General features: G+C 45.5%; 1 protein-coding gene across 3 annotated transcripts in view; it reads left to right on the forward strand.

Annotated features, from left to right (window-relative positions):
- Positions 1–12096, forward strand: part of ST6GALNAC1 (ST6 N-acetylgalactosaminide alpha-2,6-sialyltransferase 1) — a 374560-nt gene extending 362464 nt beyond the window's left edge. For all 3 annotated transcript variants that reach the window (XM_077459293.1, XM_077459292.1, XM_077459294.1), the window contains one exon: positions 11603–12096. In XM_077459293.1, the coding sequence (XP_077315419.1) occupies positions 11603–11776 (174 nt within the window). In that variant the 3' untranslated portion in view covers positions 11777–12096. The remainder of the gene's footprint in view (positions 1–11602) is intronic.
- Positions 12097–20601: the final 8505 nt, after the last annotated feature.

A 20601-nucleotide genomic window follows, 5' to 3' on the forward strand; every position in this document is an offset into this window, starting at 1 on the left:
CTACGTAATTGTCAGTTAAAGCGACACAGTGCCGAATCACAAAAAGTGCTCTGGTCAGGAAGAGGGTAAATCCTTCCGAGGCTGAATCGGTTAAAAGATGTTTCCATCTGTCAGTGTACTACCGCTATGTGACATGTAGGATTTACACCCTTGATGCCTTCAATTTCGTAGTGATTATGATTCCACTGACCCTGCAGAGCCCTCCTCTATCTCAATATACAGGCAACTCCAAGCAAGCCCTTAAGGATTAATAGAAGTCTTAAAATGACCTCTTAAACCACTTTTAGACTGGACCATTTTGCTGGCTTAAGACCAGACCACTTTTTCGCGATACGGCACTTTAACTGACTATTTCCTACAAATAGACCTTTCTTTTGGTGGAATTTGATCACCCCTGCGGTTTTTATTTTTTGCGCTATAAACAAATAAAGAGCAAAAATTCTGAAAAAACGCATTCTTTTTTACTTTTTGCTATAATAAATATCCCCCAAAAAGATAAAAAAAATTTTTTTTCCCTCAGTTTAGGCCGATATGTATTCGTCTAAATATTTTTGGTAAATAAAAACGCAATAAGCGATTATTGATTGGTTTGCACAAAATTTATAGCGTTTACAAAATAGGGGATAGTTTTATGGCATTTTTATTAATAATTTTTTTTTTTACTAGTAATGGGGGCAATCAGTAATTTTTATTGTGACTGCGACATTATGGCGGACACATCGGACATATTTAACACATTTTTGGGACCATTTTCATTTATACAGCAATCAGTGCTATACAAATGCACTGATACCTGTGTAAATGACACTGGCAGTGAAGGGGTTAACCAGGGGTTTGCAGTGTAAGGGTTAAGTGTGTCCTAGGGGCGTGTTACTAACTGTGGGGGGCGTGGCTATGTGTTAGTGAACACTGATCTCTGCTCCAATCACACGGAGCAGAGATCAGAGTCACTTGTTGCTAGGCAGAACGGGGAGATGCTGTTTACTTCCGCATCTCCCCGTTCAGCCTCCCCGTGAGACGATCATGGGTATCCCCGCAGCGATCGAGTCCGCGGGACCCGCGTCCGGACTCCTGGTGGTCCCGACCGGCGCGCGCATGATGGCACGTCTGCAATTTGAAATGGACGTACCGGTATGCCAATTTACCTGCCCATGCCATTCTGCCGATGTACATCTTCGTGCGCCGGTCGGGAAGTGGTTAAAAGTGAAGGGACTAAATAACCTTTATAAAGATTCTATGTTGTAGAGAATTTGTGACATCCATTTTGTTCAAAAAACTCACCTGTGTAACTTCCCCACTGCTTCTTTACATTTACAGAAAAGGGAGTCACTTTTACAGTTGAAAATCAGGTTGCTTTTCAATTTTTATTTTTAGAATGTGACTATGGGGGCAGGTATATCATCTCAGGAGTGAATATTAATACAGGCATACCCCACTTCTAAGTACACAATGGGGTTTATTTACTAAAGCTGGAAAGTGCAAAATCAGGCTCACTTCTGCATAGAAACCAATGAGCTTCTAACTCCAGCTTGTTCAGTTAAGCTTTGATAATATATTCTGGCAGCTCATTGGTTCCTATGCAGAAGTGAGCCTGATTTTGCACTTTCCAGCTTTAGTAAATAAACCCCATTGTGTACTAAAGTGGAGTATGCCTGTAGTCAAATCTATACTGTTATTAACTTATACTCACTGAATGTAAACCAAAAATCCTTTTTAGCTGCTCTTATTAGGAAAATTAAGAAACTTCAACAAGATAGTCTCATAATTGCTGGGAAAGTTTGAATCCCAGGAGCTAATCACAGTAAAAATCCCATGACCGTGCTGCTGTCTAATGGAAAAGGATCAGATGCTGAAATGTTGACGTCAAAAAGGGTTGACAGCAGTGGCGGAATTATAGGGGTCGCCAAGATCGCCATGGCGACCGGGCCCCTTGCTGCAGGGGGCCCGAGGGTCCCCTGTACTTCTGCGATAGGAGGGAAGGCTGAGAGGAGCTCACAATCATCAGCCGAACTGAAATCGGCACTGTGCGGCAGCTCCTCACATTTTTACATTTAATTTAATAAGCCTATCTACTGTATTTGTATTTGTATGTGTGTGTGAGCATGCTTGTATGAGTGAACATGCTTGTATGTGTGTGTGTGAGCATGCTTGTATGAGTGAACATGCTTTTATGTGTGTGTGTGAGCATGCTTGTATGAGTGAACATGCTTGTGTGTTTAACCACTTTCAGACCGGACCAATTTGCTGGTCAAAGACCAGACCACTTTTTGCGATTAGGCACTGCGTCGCTTTAACTGACAATTGCGCGGTCGTGCGACGTGGCTCCCAAACAAAATTGATGTCCTTTTTTTCCCACAAATAGAGCTTTCTTTTGGTGGTATTTGATCACCCCTGCGGTTTTTATTTTTTGCGCTATAAACAAAAATAGAGCGACAATTTTGAAAAAAACGCATTATTTTTTACTTTTTGTTATAATAAATATCCCCCAAAAATATATAAAAAAACATTTTTTTCCCTCAATTTAGGCCGATACGTATTCTTCTACATATTTTTGGTAAAAAAAATCGCAATAAGCGACTATTGATTGGTTTGCGCAAAAGTTATAGCATTTACAAAATAGGGATAGTTTTATAGCATTTTTATTAATAATTTTTTATTTTTAGTTTTTTTACTAGTAATGGCGGCGATCTGCGATTTTTATTGTGACTGCGACATTGTCGGGGACCCATCGGACATTTTTGACACATTTTTGGGACCATTGTCATTTATACAGTAATCACTGCTATATAAATGCAGTGATTCCTGTGTAAATGACACTGGCAGTGAAAGGGTTAACCTGTGGGTGGCAGTGTAGGGGTTAAGTGTTCCTAGGGGTGTGTTACTAACTGTGGGGGGGTTGGGCTTTCATTTAGTGTACACTGATCTCTGCTCCAATCACATGGAGCAGAGATCAGCGTCACTAGTTGCTAGGCAGAATGGGAAAATGTTGTTTATACAGCATTTCCTCCATTCGGCCGCTCCGTGAGACGATCGCGGGGATGCCCGCGGCGATCGAGTCCGCGGGTCCCGCGACCGGACTCACGGGGGTCCCGACCAGCGCGGGAGCGCGCCGCCGGCGGCGCGCTCCCGACGGCACGGCGGCAACGAATATTGGACGTACATGTACGCCAATATGCCTGCCCGTGCCATTCTGTCGACGTACATCGTCGTGCGCTGGTCGGGAAGTGGTTAAGCATGCTTGTATGAGTGAACATGCTTGTGTGTGTAAGCATGCTTGTATGAGTGAACATGCTTTTATGTGTGTGTGAGCATGCTTGTATGAGTGAACATGCTTGTGTGTGTGTGTGAACATGCTTGTATGTATGTGTGTGTGAGCATGCTCGTATGTGCGTGTGTGTGAGCATGCTTGTATGTATGTGTGTGAGCATGCTTGTATGTGTGTGTGAGCATGCGTGTGTGTGCGTGTGAGCATGATTGTATGTGCGTGTGAGCATGCTTGTGTGTGCGTGAGCATGCTTGTGTGTGTGTGTGAGCATGCTTGTATGTGTGTGTGTGTGTGAGCATGCTTGTATGTGTGTGTGTGTGTGTGTGTGAGCATGTATGTGTGTGTGTGTGTGAGCATGCATGTGTGTGAGCATGCATGTATGTGTGTGAGCATGCATGTATGTGTGTGTGTGTGTGTGAGCATGCATGTATGTGTGTGTGTGTGAGCATGCATGTATGTGTGTGTGTGTGAGCATGCATGTATGTGTGTGTGAGCATGCATGTATGTGTGTGTGTGCGAGCATGCTTATATGTGTGTGCGTGAGCATGCTTGTATGTATGTGTGTGTGTGAGCATGTATGTGTGTGTGTGAGCATTAATGTATGTGTGTGTGTGTGTGTGAGCATGCTTGTGTGTGTGCGTGTGAGCATGCTTGTATGTGTGTGTGTGAGCATGCTTGTATGTGTGTGTGAGAGCATGCATGTATGTGTGTGTGTGTGTGAGAGCATGTATGTATGTATGTGTGTGTATGTTCATATATGTATGTGTATGTATACATGTGTGTGTGCATGTGTTTATCAGTGGCGGTGCATCCAAAAGGGTGCACAGGTTCCACCCCCTCTATGACCAATGGATAGATTCATGCATAGCATAGCATGTATCTATCCATGGCCACCGCTGCCACCCTCATTTTTAGGTGTCTGGTTCCTTTTGGGGTGCCGGGTGGCTGAAACGATAGACACAGCTATTGGACGCCCATCAGGAGGAGAGGACGGGAGATGAGGATGGCAGTAGCTGCATGGAGGACCCCGCTCATGGCCGTTACCCGCTGCCCCACCAAGACACGGTAAGTGGCGGGCAGACAGTGAGCGGGCAGTGGGGATTCACAGTGGCAGCATTTGATGGGCACAGTAGCAGCATTTGATGGGCACAGTGGCAGCATTTGATGGGCACAGTGGTGGCATTTGATGGGCACAGCGGTGGCATTTGATGGGCACAGCGGTGGCATTTGATGGGCACAGCGGCAAAGTTTGATGGGCACAGTAGTGACATTTGATGGTACAGTGGTGGCATTAGATGGTACAGTGGTGGCGTTTGATGGGCACAGTGGCTGTAATTGATGTTTTTTAAATCAGTTCCTTTATATGCAGCCACCCACTTGGGACTGGGCCCTGGTGTTCCACCATTGGGCTTGGAGAAAAGAGCCCTGTCCGGAGGTCGGGGGGGGGGGGGGGCCCGCCATGGTTTCCTGCATCGGGGCCCTGAAGGTTCTAGTTCCGCCACTGGTTGACAGCACTCAGGAACTGAGCTGGATTTGATGGGTAATGGCTGCAATGAACCACAAAAAGGTTGCTGGTGATTTAATCCAAAGAGTAAAACAGTACAAATTTGAATGACAACGTTACCACAAGGCTGGCTCAGGCATTGATGGATCACTAGGACCAACCAAGGGACACCGACCATGGAAAGCCACAAGGACACACCAGCTGCAGTGTGTGGTGTGTAGAGCTGGACCCACCGGCAAGGGAACATGGTGTCACTGACACTGGCAATGTGAATAGAGACAAGCGGTTGACTGTGTCCCGGGGGAAAGGTCCGTGGGGAGCGTTGAAGGAAGGGGACGTCACCGAAGACAAGTCGGGACTGAGGTGTTGAAGAAGGAACCAGCCATGGCCAATGTGGAGCAGGGCGTTTCTGTTGCTGTGACTACAGAGTTTGCATGCAGAACTTCACAAAGCACGCAATCATGCAAAACCGGTAGTCACAGCAACAGAGACACCCTGCTCCACGTTGGCCACGGCTGGTTCCTTATCCGACACCTCAGTTCTGGCTACATTGGATACATAGAATTGACAACTTTAAACGCATAACCTAAAGATCTAATTCTTCTTATATACAGTACACATCTGACTCACCTTATGACAATTATTCCAGTTAAAATATGGAAATCTCTTACCAGTTCTTTACAATACTCCACTATGTCCTCTACCTCTACCATGTCTTTCCCTCTAAACTTGAGAAATCTTCACCGCAGAATGTTCCCTTCAGAGTTGGAGATCCCTAGATTTGGACACTCTCAACCAGTTAGGTGATGAGGACTTCCTGAAATCGTTTGAGAACATACACCAAACATTCCACATCCCCAATAAAGACTTTGGAAATACCTTTATGTCAGAGCATTACTTGTATCGATGATACTTATGCAAACTTTTATTCCCAGAGACATTCTTCTGTAACTCACTGAAGCACATTTTAAAGAAGTATGGGTGGGCTTGGGGTTTTTTCCTCATTATACTTAGGTGAATGCTGCATCATTCCGATGCTGAATCTGTCCTCCGACGTCTCTGCACTGAGAACTGAGCTACTGAACATCGTCGATGGCTCGGTTCTCTCTGCTCCCCGAGAGGAGAGCTGCTGACTGTCAGTCAGCAGCTCTCCTGCTCTGCTCCTCCACATTGGAGCTCTGAGCTGTGGAGGGGCAGGGAGTAGCTATCTCAGCGGCTCGCTGAGAGGCTGAGACAGCCATCAGTCCAGCCACCTGACGGATCCAGACTTCCAGAGTCGAGATGACGCGGTGCCTGGACTGATCTGTGTGACGTAAGCAGAGAGCGGACTGCACTCCTGTGACCCATAGGAGAAGCCCAGCCAAACAAGCTCTGGCTGGACTTCTCCTTTAACCATCTCGCGCCCGCCCTATAGCCGATTTACGGCCTTAGAGCAGGCGCTTTCCTGCAATTGGCCGTCCCTGGACGTCCTATTGTTTACTTCCGCAATGCGCGCCGCCGCGGGTGCGCATCGCGGAAGTTCTGTGTTCGCCGTGTCCCCCGGGGACAGGCAAACACAGATCGCTGTAAACGGCCAATCACAGCGGCCGTTTACATCGTGATCGGCGTGTCCAATGGGAGATGATCTCATATGTAAACATATGAGATCATCTCTCAGCGCCGCTCTCCCTCCTCACACAGACAGCGTGTGAGAGGGGAGAGATGAACGGCTGCAGCAGCCGTCAGTGCACAGAGAAAAAAAAAAAGTGTAAAAAAAAAAAGTGCCATCCTCCCCCAGTGCCATCCTCCCCCAGTGCCATCCTGCCCCAGTGCCATCCGCCCCAGTGCCATCCGCCCCAGTGCCATCCACCCCAGTGCAATCCACCCCACCCCAGTGCCACCTGCCCCCAGTGCTATCTGTCCCCAGTGCCACCTGTTGTCAGTGCCATTTGTCCCCAGTGCCATCTGTCATCAGTGCCACGTATAAGTGGCACCTGTCATCAGTGCCACGTGTCATTAGTGCCACATAGTGCCATCTGTCATCAGTGCCACGTATTAGTGCCATCTGTCATCAGTGCCACGTATCAGTGCCATTTGTCATCAGTGCCACCTGTCAGTGTCACGTGCCATCTGTTGTCAGTGTCACGTGTCATCAATGCCACTTATCAGTGCCATCTGTCATCAGTGTCACGCGTCATCGGTGCCACGTATTAGTGCCATCTGTCATCGGTGGCACGTATTAGTGCCACGTATTAGTGCCACGTGTCATCAGTGCCACGTATTAGTGCCACGTGTCATCAGTGCCACGTATTAGTGCCACGTGTCATCAGTGCCACATATTAGTGTCATCTGTCATCAGTGCCACATATTAGTGCCATCTGTCATCAGTGCCACGTATAAGTGTCATCATTGCCACGTATCAGTGCCATCTGTCATCAGTGTCACGTGTCATTGTTCTGGTATTTCAAAAGTGTATTAAGTAGTCAACAAGATAGATGTGTAATTTATGCTCCTAGAACACGTGATGGCGCTCCCTGCATGTTGGGCCTCTCTATGTGGCCAGGCTGTGAAAAAGTCCCACACATGTGGTATCATAATACTCAGGAGGAGTAGCAGAATTTTTTTGGAGGTGTCATTTGTGGTATACACATGCCATGTGAGAGAAATAACCTATTACAATGACAATTTTGTGGAGAAAAATAAAAAAAATGAAAAATCTTAATTTTGCAAAGAATTGTGGGAAAAAAATGACAACATCAAAAAGCTCACCATGCCTCTTACTAAATACCTTGGAATGTCTACTTTCCAAAAAGGGGTCATTTGGGGGGTATTTGTACTTTCCTGACTTGTTCGGGTCACAAGAAGCGAGATAGGCCACCAGTACATCAGATGTGATCAATTTTGTGCGATTCGCACCACAGCTTGTAGACTCTATAACTTTCACAAAGACCAAATAATATCCACTAATTTGGGTTATTTTTACCAAAGATATGTAGCAGTATAAATTGTAGCCAAAATTTATGAAGAAAAATTAATAATTTGCATAATTATGTCACAGAAACAAAGAAATATGCGTTTTTTTTCAAAATTTTCGGTCTTTTTTCATTTATAGCGCAAAAAATAAAAACCCCAGAGGTGATCAAATACCACCAAAAGAAAGCTCTATTTGTGGAAAAAAAAGGACACAAAATTCATTTGGGTACAGTGTTGCATGACTGAGTAATTGTCATTCAAAGTGTGAGAGCACCAAAAGCTGAAAATTGGTCTGGTCAGGAAGGGTGTTTAAGTGCCCTGTAAGCAAGTGGTTAAAGGCGTAACATACCTGTAGTGTACCCTCACACTTGTGTGACTTGTCATGCAACTTTGGACACATAAAGACGCATGACAAGGCGAAGCCCATTGTTTTCAATGACACCTGTTCAGATCGGTGGGACTTAAAGGGTAACTCCACTTTCACGGGGAAAGGAAATAGCAAATAAAGAAAACTGATATAGCATATACAATTGTGACACAAATAATATTGTAACCGATTGTTATTAAAAATCACCTTTCCTTTTCAATCTGCAGCTCTGTAAGTTTCTGTAAAATGCAAAGCAATATGGCAACCTGGAGGTGTCCTGTACATAGAACGTGTACATAACGCCCCTCAGAAACAAAATTTTCCCCTTTTGTGATTGGCTCACTGATTTTCCCAGAAGTCTGCACTAAGATACAATTCAGATTTCAGGCACCCCTTACAACAAAAAGTACAATTTTGCTGAGATATTGCCAATAGGAAATCATGGCTAAAGGCATGCAGACCCTGCAACTTTCCTCATTTCCTGCAGTTGCAGCAGTTGGTTGATAATTATGAAACCACTCCCATACAGACTCACCCAGAACATGGATACAGACAAACACACAGGAAATTCTTCAGAATAACAAAAGGTAGGAATCTGCAACAAAGTTAGTTAAAATCCTTGTAATGTACATAGATCACCCAGAAGGAATGTTTCTTTCCCAACAAATGTGGAGTTACTCTTTAAAAGGTGCCTGCACTACTTTGATGCGACTTAGTGCCAGAGAGTATAATGTCGGATCAAAGTTGCACTGGAAATTGTGCAACTCTGGAGTCGCACAAGTGTGAATGGAGCCTTGCTCAACTTCTGAACCTAGAAAACACCCTTACAATGAAACAGACTTGGCTCTGGAAATGCAGTGGTAGCAGGCAATGAAATGGCCTTTTTAACAAGAGATTCATTGTATATCATTTACATCAGGGGTCTCCAAACTTTCTAAACAAAGGGCCACTTTACTGTCCTTCAGACTTTAGGAGGGCCGGACTGTGGCCAGTGGGAGGAGAAAAGGTCCTGACATCAGTGGGAAAAAATAATGTCCCATTGTTTATTTCAGTGAGAGTAATTGTGCCCCATTATTGGTGTAACTGGGAAGAATTGTGCCCCATTACTGATGCTATTGTGCCCCATCAGTGGTGTCATTAAGAGGAATTGTGCCCCGTTACTGATGTTATTGGGCCCCATCATTGGTGTCATTAAGAGAAATTGTGCCCCATCACTGGTGTTATTGGGCCTCATTGTTTGTGTCATTGGGAGGAATTGTGCCCCATCACTGGTGTTATTGGGCCCCATTGTTTGTGTCATTGGGAGGAAATGTGCCCCCTTCATTGGTGTCAGTAGGGGGAATTAGGCCCCATTGTTGGTATTAGTGGATGAAATAGGGCCAAAGGCCAGATAAAAGCAAACAAAGGGCCACATCTGGCCCCCGGGCCACCATTTGGAGACCACTGATTTACCTGATGATTTGTACCTTTTTTGAATTTACCTTCTGTATGTTGCACGTTTCTTCCATGTTTTTGTAAAACAATAAAAAAAATGCAGCATTGGGAGGAAGACTGTGCTGAACCTATCCTCACTTACAGCATCGTGTGTCAAGACACAACATACAGGCTATAAAAGCAAGCTGAAGTACAGCTATTTGGTCAGTGATAGTGCAGAGACTGATGCCCTGTACACACGGTTGGCCATTCCGACCACAAAATCCGTCTGATTTTTTCCAACGGATTTTGTCCTAAACTGGTGTTGCATACACACGGTTGGACAAAGTTGTCGGAAAATCCAATAGTTCAGAATGTGATGACGTTCGTTAGTTACAACGGGACTACGTTCAGGCTAGTAGCCAATAACTTTAGTCTCGTAATTTGATCTGAGCATGCGTGGCACTTTGTTCGATCGGAATTCTCTACAAACGATCGAAAAAAGTCAGATCGGATTTTTTTGTCGGAAAATTTGAGATCCTGCTCTCAAATTTTTTCCATTGGAATTTCAGACGGAAAAAGTGCGATAGAGCCCACACACAATCAGATTTTCTGACAATATAATCTGATTGGACCTTTTCCGTCTGAATTTCCGACGGTGTGAACAAGGCATGACAGTTCACATGGACCCAGGTACACGCTGGCAGCAGGAAACTGCAATAGAAAAAAGCCTTAAAATGATTGTAAATGATCACCTTGTAAAACAACTCATTCAGTTTAAAATAGAAATGAAATGCAAAACATTTTTGTATAGATATATATATATATATATATAAAAAATTATAAATACCCCTTTTCCTTTTTTTTTTTTAATAAGTGATCACGTTCCCTCTGTTCTCAGCTGCATAAGGGCTGGGGGAAGAGAAGCAGCAGTAGACTGAGCTTCCCAATGAAAGGCTGTGCAACAGAGGCGTGTCAGGACAAGTCTGATCATTGGAGAAGAGCACACTGAGTTCCCAGCATAACTAGAGGACTGACCACGGTGTGTTTTCCTGCTCAGTGTTGTCAGTTTTTAATAGGAAAGCAGAGGGACTGGCAGGAGCACCAGGGGTTTCACATGAAGGAAACAATACAAAGAGATTATGATACTTTCTCAAACAATTACATGGTACAGCAGGCACATATCAGGAATATGAAATGTTGGGGTAACAAACGCTTTAAAGTGGTTGTAAACCCTTACAAACCACTTTGACCCTAGATTAAGGCTTACCTGTAGGTCCAAGAAATATCTCCTAAACCTACACGGTTTAGGAGATATTTGCTGAAAAATAGGCACCGCTGTCTATGGCAGGCACTGAGTGTGCCGCTGTGAACGCCGATATGCCGCGAGTGGCGGCTCCCATGCGCATGCGCGGGAGTGACAGCTTCGCCGAATGACAGTGGCGGAGCAGCGAGACCCACCAAGAAGATGGATGCGCCGGACTACAGGGGACAGCGGTGACTTCGCTGGCTCCTGTGTCAGGTAAGTGACACATAATGCACTACTATGCGATGCATAGTAGTCCATTATGCTTTACCTTTGCAGGGAATTAAAAAGGAAGTAAACTCATCAGGGTTTACTTCCTCTTTAATGAGCAAGCAAAGTTGTGTAGGTTTGTGGATGGTTTGAAGAAATGCACAATATTAAACTTATACATAACTGTTATTTAATAAGTCAGTGAAGTTTTATCTTTAATATTTAGTAATAATTTATGAAATTATACCAGTGTGCATTGATAAAAAAAGAAATTTGCTTTGATAAACATCTGTGCAACCATCATGGGATGTACAGCACCATCTTTGGTCTGGCCAACTGACTGTGCATGCATGGGTAGGGAACAAAGCCAAAGTGCTTGTTTATGAGATTCCTGGGGCATTGACATGAGAAGCTGAAATAGTAAGCATTTTTTACTAAACAGAGCACTGCATACTATTGTACAGCAGATCCAGTAATGCTTGAGCGTGTTTTTTGGTAAATTACACGTAAAAGGTCAACAATCCCTTTAAGGTACCCATTTGCATTAAGGTAACCTTCACTTTAATATTTGTTCTTTTTTTTCAGGTCAGTGCCTATGGCTTCATGACTCCCGATTTTAAAAGTTATTCTGATCATTACTACGACAAGGAAAAAACTGAAGTAACGTTGTACATAAATCATGATTTTCTTTTGGAGAAAGATTTGTGGGCACAGTTACACCGTGAAAATATCATCAAACTCTACCAAGGCCAGTTTTAGTTCATTTTTGTTTCGTATGGGAACTTCAATGGATAGATCCCCTGTGGTCCAGGGTCTTCTGATCAACACCAGTGCTTCAAGTTCGAATTGCTTTTTGGATGTCCTTTGACTGCATTGATTTCTTCAACAATCCAAAACGTATAAAAAAAAAAATAAACGACACATCTATCAAAAGACTGATATTTTATTTTTCAGTAAAATTAATATTCTTAGTGATTAATTGTTTCTCCCTGTGTTTTCAATGAGAAAAGTTATGGTTTTGTTTTTGGAAGAATAAAAAACACACGTTGCACAAATTAGACGTAAGGTGGGTGACAGCATTTGAGACTTGACAGTCATTTCAAGAATAGACAGAGCTAACCTTTAGGCTGCGTTCACATCTCAGCGTTTTCAGCTCATAAAACGCTTGTTAAACGCCTGAAAAAACATCCAACAAGCAAAATCCCATTTCAATGGCATCCGTTCACATTTGAGTGTTTTGTCACCTGAAGCAAAACGCCTGAAAAACACCTTCAGCTCAAAAAAGAACATGAGCTTCTTTGGGGCAGATTACAGGTGTTTGAAATATTTTGTTTCGGAATTTCGTTTTCGGGACAGAAAAATTTAGTTATGCCCGAAAATTCATTTTAATTTATTTTGTTTTGTTAAAAAAAATGCATTCGTCTGAAAAGCCGAAATAATTAAGGTCAAATCTGTCATTGAAGGCTTATGGTGTCTGTTGAATGTTCTAAGAAGATTCGACGGAGCAGCTAAACTGTACGATGCCGCAATCGTACATTTCCGGTCGAATGTTCTGCCTACAAGCTATATTAGAATTCTAATGTTGTATGACAGTAGTAATAATTTTATTATATATATTCATTATTATTACTAGTCAACCAACATTAGAAGTCTTCAATAGACTATTGGCAAAGCATTTGACCATAAATGTCCGCCCGCGGCGAATCTTCATGTTGAATCTTTTCTCCCTATGTCGAATAATCTTGGACTAATAGAGTTAGGTTAGGCACATTCAACCTTTTTTGATATTGTCTCTATAATGTCGAATCTTTTCTCTCTATGTCGAATCTTTTCTCTCTATGTAGAATAATCTTGAACTAATAGACTTAAGATTAGGCACATTCAACCACAGGTTCGATGGACACAGATCTCTATTGTCAGCGTCATGTCGAATCTCCTATCTATATAAAACTGTTGTCACAACGAAAACTAAAATAAAGCATTTGTTTATGTTGGATCTTTCAGTTTTCGTATTCTGCATGTTCGTTAAAACGATAACAAAAATACCTGAAATTTGGACGAAAATGCATTCGGACAAAGACGAATACACATGCCTATTGGTGACCTGCACAAAATCGCGGCAAAAAACTTGTTAAATGAATATAAGGCTGAACTCAAGTGACACTAAACACACACTGTTAGTTTACGTTGTCCCTTCTATTTCTGTATGTGGATGATTGCGAAAGAAAAAAGAAAAAAGGTAAGACCACTCTTTGCAGGGTAACCCAATCCATACAATCCATACACCAGGTCCGCTCACAGGTTCCGTACCTTGTTGATGATTGCACTGTAATTATTTTAACCACTTCGGCCTCGGAAGGTTTTACCCCTTCATGACCATGACCCCTTCATGACCATTTATAGTTACCTCTATAGTTACATAGTTACATAGTAGGTGAGGTTGAAAAAAGACACAAGTCCATCAAGTCCAACTTATGTGTGTGATTATATGTCACTATTACATTGTATATCCCTGTATGTTGTAGTCGTTCAGGTGCTTAGCTAATAGTTGTTTGAAATTATCGATTCCCCCTGCTGAGTCCGCCACCTGTGGAAGGGAATTTCACATCCTTGCCACTCTTACAGTAAAGAACCCTCTACGCAGTTTAAGGTTAAACCTCTTTTCTTCTAATTTTAATGAGTGGCCACATGTCTTGTTAAACTCCTGAAAAAGTTTTATCCTTATTGTGGGGTCACCAGTATGGTATTTATAAATGAAATCTCAAGCGTATCTTCTCTAGCCACTAGAGATCCGCGCTATAGCCAAATGACGGCTACAGCGTGGAACTCCTTTGCTGGGACTACATCTATTGACGTTGTCCCGTGCACGAGCGGCCTGCGCGCCCCGTGATCAGCGAGTCTATGAGACTCGCCTGATCACGGATCGAAGCAAGGGGTCGATCCCGACCCCTTACCACGTGATCAGCTGTCAGCCAATGACAGCTGATCATGTGATGCAACGGAGCCGGTAATCAGCTATCAGCTAAAAAAAAGAGCCGATCACTGGCGGCCGTGAAAGGGACATCAGTCCCGATCACGGCCAGCTTACCAGTGCCCACCTGCCCCCTGCCAGTGCCACCTCAGTAATTAAAAAGTGCTCCCCATCAGTGCCACCTATCAGTGCCCACAGTGCCACCCATCAGTGCCCACAATCTGCCTCAACAACGGTGCTGCACCCTAGTGCCACATATCCGTGCCCATCAGTGTCATCTACCAGTGCCCATCAGTGCCGCCCATCAGTGCCCAGCAGTGCCACCTATCAGAGCCACCTATCAGTGCCCATCAGTCCCATCTATCAGTGGTACCTATCAGTGCCCCTTAGTGCCACCCATCCGTACCATCTTATCTTTGCCCATCAGTGCTGCCTTATCTGTGCCCATCAGTACTGCCTTATCTGTGCCTATCGGTGCCACCTTATCTGTGCCTATTAGTGCCGCCTTAACTATGCCTATCAGTGCCCACCAGTGCAGCCTATCAGTGCCCACCAGTGCATCCTGTCAGTGCCCACCAGTGCCGCCTCATCAGCGCACTTCAATGAAGGAGAAAAATGACCTGTTTGCAAAATATTATAACAAACTATTAAACATGATTTTTTTTTATTTTTTTTTATTTTGCATCTTTTTTTGTTTGTTTAGCAAAAAATAAAACTCCCAGCTGTAATTAAATACCACCAAAAGAAAGCTCTATTTGTGGGGAAAAAAATATAAAAATTTCATTTGGGTACAGTGTTATATGGCCACGCAATTGTCATTCAAAGTGCATCAGCGCTGAAAGCTGAAAATTGGTCTGGGCAGGAGGGGGGTTTAAGTGCCCAGTAAGCAAGTGGCTAGAGAGAATAAGTTCAGCGCTCGCAACCTTTCCTCATAACTAATATCCTCCAGACCCTTTATTAGCTTTGTTCCTCTTCTTTGTAATCACTCCATTTCCAGTACATCCTTCCTGAGGACTGGTGCCCAAGAATGGACAGCATACTCCAGGTGCGGCTGGACCAGAGTCTTGTAGAGTGGGAGAATTATCGTTTTATCTCTGGAATTTAACCCTTTTTTAATGCATGCTAATATTCTGTTTGATTTGTTAGGCTCTGCAATGGCATGCAATGCCAAGCTGTTGCTATCATCTACTAGGACCCCCATGTCCTTTTCCATCCTACATTCCCAGAGGTTCTCCCCCCAGTGTATAGATTGCATTCATATTTTTGCCACCTAAATGCATTATTTTACATTTTTCTACATTGAACCTCATTTGCCATGTATTTGCCCACCCCATTAATTTGTTCAGATCTTTTTAAAATGTTTCCACATCCTGCAGAGAAGTTTTTTCTCTGCTTAGCTTAGTATTGTCTGCAAATACAGAAATTGAACACTTTACCCCATCCTCCAGGTCGTTTATGAACAAAATAAACAGGACTGGTCCCAGCACAGAACCCTGGGGGACCCCACTACCCACACCTGACCATTCCATGAACTCCCCATTTATCACCACCCTCTGAACTCGCCCTTGTAGCCAGTTTTCAATACATGTACTCACCCTATGGTCTATGCCAATGGACCTTATTTTGTACAGTAAACGTTTATGGGGAACTGTGTCAAATGCTTTTGCAAAATCCAGATACACCACGTATCAGGGGTCACATGGGCTGCTCAGATATGATAGGGAGGAAAGGCTTAGCATAGAAACTCACTTAAAACTGAGCATGTGCAGAGTTGCCACCACAGCTGCAAAATCCCTAGCTGAATTGGGGACGTGGACAGAAGGTGCAGACAGAGATCAGCAGGATCAACCAGTTTTTTTGCAGAATACAGAAAACAAATTTCATAGTGACTGAGCAAGAATGATTAGCATGTAATACAGCATTTATTGATAGTTTTTTATGATGTAGGTTTAGTGATATATTTAAAAAAGTTTAAACCTTAAAGTAACACATTAAAACGGAGTTTCACACAAAAATGGAAACTTCTGCTGATCTGGTTCCCCCTCCAGTGTCACATTTGGCACATATTAGGGGAGAGGTCCGGCCCCTCCTCCGTCCCCCCTGTCTTCTGGGAGACACACAGGTCCCATCCTTCAGCAGGGACCAGTCAGGACACGCAGCATGTCTAGAGAACCAGGCTGTGAAGCCGCAAGGCTTCACTTCCTGATTCCCTTACTGTAGATGCCGCCACCTCCACCCGGGAGCCGAGGGACAGGTTGGCTTCGGATGAGGACATTGTGGGTGCCCTGGACAGGTAAGTATTCTTATTTTAAAAGTCAGCGGCTGCAGTATTTGTTGTTTTTGTTGTTCCTCTGCTTTAAGCACAATAAAATAAACATTCCCCAGTAAACTATTTGTTAAATCTCTTACTCCAGCATTTACAGTTTACAACTTTCAATGCTGCCGGATTATGTTATCTCATTGCTGCTTCCCTGAATTTCTGGTCTTCACAGAAAAGAGTGAAGACAGTGCAATATCTAGTCAGTCTGTTAGCTTACAGAGGGGAGGGGGAGGAGCAGGGAAGGGCCTTTCCATCCTAGGCTAAGGGGCTCTGTGTTTCTATTGATGCACACAGTGTAGGGAGACACATCTCTAGTCCCTGGATGCAAGGATTACTCCAGAATGGAGTCCCACTCTAGTCCCTGGATGCAAGGATGATTCCAGAATGGAGTCCCATTCTAGTCCCTGGATGCAAGGATGACTCCAGAATAGAGTCCCGCTCTAGTCCCTGGATGCAAGGATAACTCCAGAATAGAGTCCCGCTCTAGTCCCTGGATGCAAGGATGACTCCAGAATAGAGTCCCGCTCTAGTCCCTGGATGCAAGGATGATTCCAGAATGGAGTCCCATTCTAGTCCCTGGATGCAAGGATGACTCCAGAATAGAGTCCCGCTCTAGTCCCTGGATGCAAGGATAACTCCAGAATAGAGTCCCGCTCTAGTCCCTGGATGACTCCAGAATAGAGTCCTGCTCTAGTCCCTGGATGCAAGGATGATTCCAGAATGGAGTCCCATTCTAGTCCCTGGATGCAAGGATGACTCCAGAATAGAGTCCCGCTCTAGTCCCTGGATGCAAGGATGACTCCAGAATAGAGTCCCACTCTAGTCCCTGGATGCAAGGATGCAGCAAGAGAAAGGAGCCAACCTGAAACAGGAAACCTGGGGCATGGTACCAGCTTAAAATGGAACATTCAAGAATAAAAAGGTGAAGAAGCTGCCTACGTAGTAAGTGAATAATTTAGTAACGTAAAGTGGTTAAAAAGCACAGAGGTTTATATCCCTTTAAAAATCTTTAAATGTCATTTTAAATGCATCTGTTATAAGTACCTGAATTTGACTTGCCTCTTATAGTTTCCTGCACAGTACACTGGGATAGAGGGGGGCAGCGCTAAGAACCAATCAGGTGTGCTGTGTTCAAATATAATAAAGCAGAGCTCCATCCAAAAGGGGAGCTCCACTTGTTCGTGCCCTCCCCCGATCCACTGCCACATTTGGCACTTTTTGAGGGGGAGCGGGTACCTGGTTTTGACAGGTACCCACTCCCACTTCAGGGTAAGATCGCTACTTGGCAATCTACAACATTTCCGGCTCCTCCTCCTTTACCCCGCTACCTTCTGGGACACACAGAAGTCCCAGAAGACAGCGGGACCATTCAGAAAGTGCAGCGCGACTCACACATGTGCAGTAGGAAACAGGCTGTGAAGCTGCAGGGCTTCACTTTTTGTTTCCCTTACTAAAGATGCCGGTGCTTGCACCTGAAGCCGATTGACAAATTGGCTAGGGGTGCCGACATCGCGGGATCCCTGGACAGGTAAGTGTCCTCATATTAACAGTTAGCAGCTACAGCATTCCTAGCTGCTGACTTCAATTTTACATTTTTTTTTACAGACTGGATCTCCACTTTGAATATACTTAGATGCTGATAGGTATACTGATGGATGCTGAGAGGAGGAGAGAGCAGACCGCTGAGCTCAACGCTCTGCTTCTGTGCTTTCTCTTTCCAGTCACTGGCTGGGCCTATTGCAGAATTGCTTTCTGACTTTACATGCTGCAAGCTTGGTCAGTGACTCAGAAAGCAATGGCATCAATTAATCAGCACAACAGCCATTAAAGGAGTTGTAAATGCAGATTTTTTTATCTTAATGCATTCTGTGCATTAAGAAAAAAAGCCTTGGGGGCGTGTCCGGAATGGCCGACTGAGAGGACGCACAGTGAGTGAGCTCCGGCTGAGTGCCCTGTTATATTGCTTTGATCCCTGCAATCAGGCTGCCCTGCTCGGTGTGTCCCCGCACAATCGCTCCCTGAAGGGGATGACCAAAGGACGGAGCTCGTCGAACACCCGGAGGAGCTCCGCGGCGGCTAAATCCAAACCCCGGACTGATTCGGGCCTTCTCGCCGGCCCGCAGCCCCTGCAGCACATGGCGTCCCAGACGGAGTGTCCGGACCCTGCCTTGACGGAGCAATCCAACTTCGCTGCACTTATGCAGGCGATCGCGACTTGCCAAACCGCCCTGACGGGTAAGATTGAATCGGTGCAGATGGATGTCGGCCTAATCCGCCGCGACATGGACACTTTTCGCGCTCGGCTGACGGAGGCGGAACGCCGGGTGGGAGACGCAGAGGATACCCTGCGGGAACACTCCGGTGCCATCCGCACGCTGCTGACCAGGGTAAAAAGTCTGGAAAGCAGAGCAGAAGACTCCGAGAACCGGAATCGGAGGAATAACCTCCGTATCGTGGGATTGCCAGAAGGGGTGGAGGGTGCAGATCCCCAGGCCTTCACGGAGCGGCTGCTGCGGGATCTCCTGCCACGTGCGCAGTTCTCACCATTTTTTGCGGTGGAGAGGGCACATAGAATGCCTGCTGCCCGGGGTCCCCCGGGAGCTCCTCCACGCACGTTTATTCTCCGCCTGCTGAACTATCGGGACCGGGACCAGGTCCTGCGGGAAGCGAGGAAGACCGAGACCTTACAACATGCGGGCGCACGCATTATGATATTCCTGGACTATTCTGTTGATACGCAGAAATTGCGCCGCTCTTTTGACCACGTCAAGTTGAACCTACGGAACCGCCGGGATCTTTTTGATAGGGGTAGGGGTAATGTGTAGATCTCTGATAATTATGACCTCGGACTTGCCATGGTACCCTTGAAGGTTCTTTCCTGGAATGTTAGGGGGATGAACTCTAAACACAAACGATCCTTGGTTTTTACTTACATTAAGAAATATGCACCCCACCTCTGCATACTCCAGGAAACGCATTTAGTGGGGAGCAAGATATTGGCCCTCAAAAAACCCTGGGTGGGCTCTTACTATCATGCCACCTATTCTGCATACTCTAGAGGGGTTAGTGTTCTTGTGCATAAGTCCCTTCGCTTTACTCTCCTAGATCTCCATCTAGACCCGGGGGGTAGGTATGTGGCCCTGCACGCGGTGTGTGAGGGCACAGAGGTGCTGCTTATTGGACTTTATGCTCCCCCCGGGGCTACCATGGAGCTCATGCATAGACTGACCCCCGTCATGGCATTATACCCTGGGGCCGGGGTGCTGCTGGCCGGAGATTTTAACATGGCGCCTGCTCCCTCTGTAGATAGAATGCAGGTTGGCGGAGCGGGGGACTCCCCCTTGCTGAGGTGGATGGGGACGTACGGGCTGACTGATGTATGGAGATGGAAGTGTCCGGATGTTAGGCAATTCACGTGCCACTCTGCCACACATGCTACTTTCTCCAGAATTGATTTAATGTTGGCTTCGGATATGTTGGTCTCCCGCACCATTGGGATAGAAATCCTTCCTAGAGGCATATCGGATCATGCACCCCTGTTGTTACAGCTGGAGATGGGTCTTCCACCTGGGATGGCCCTATGGAGGCTTTCGGGTTACTGGGTAACTGATGAACGGGTGGCCCCGGAAGTGGCGGTGGAGTTTGGGGCCTTCTGGGGACATAATAAAGACACAGCTAGGCCGCCTATACTGTGGGACGCGTTTAAAGCTTTTGTTAGAGGGCAGTATCAAACGTCCATTGCCAGAGCTAGGAAGGACACTAGACTGGCATTGGAGGTGGCGGAGGGGCGGGCGTTGAGGCTTGAGGCTAGTTATGTGCAGGGGGGAGATGGAGCGACCTATGCGGATCTCCTGAGAGCACATAGGGAAATCTCGTTACTCCGCACTGACGCCACTAGGAAAATCCTTCTCAACCAATCCCAGCGCATATTTGAGCAGGGTGAGCGGACGGGTCGGCTTCTGGCTTGGTTGGCCAAGGAGCGATCGAACGCTTCCCATATCGCTCATATTAGAGGGGCGCAGGGGGAGCTGATTTCCAACCCGCAGCTAATTAATGGTCGTTTTGCGGACTACTATCAGGCCTTGTACACATCTAGGGCCGCCCCTGAGGCACTGGAGGACTTTCTGAACCGTATGGCCCTTCCGGAGCTCTCTGAGGCGGACCGTATTAGATTAGATGCCCCCATTTCGCTTAAGGAGGTACAGACGGCGGTGGCTACGCTCCAGTCGGCGAAGACCCCGGGCCCGGATGGGATTCCCGCGGAGTTTTATAAAACTAACGCTGAAACGGTGG

Source organism: Lithobates pipiens, unplaced genomic scaffold (assembly GCF_037356315.1).
Source record: "Lithobates pipiens isolate NorthernLeopardFrog02 unplaced genomic scaffold, aLitPip1_a1.2 Scaffold_28, whole genome shotgun sequence".
Taxonomy (NCBI): Eukaryota; Metazoa; Chordata; class Amphibia; order Anura; family Ranidae; genus Lithobates; species Lithobates pipiens.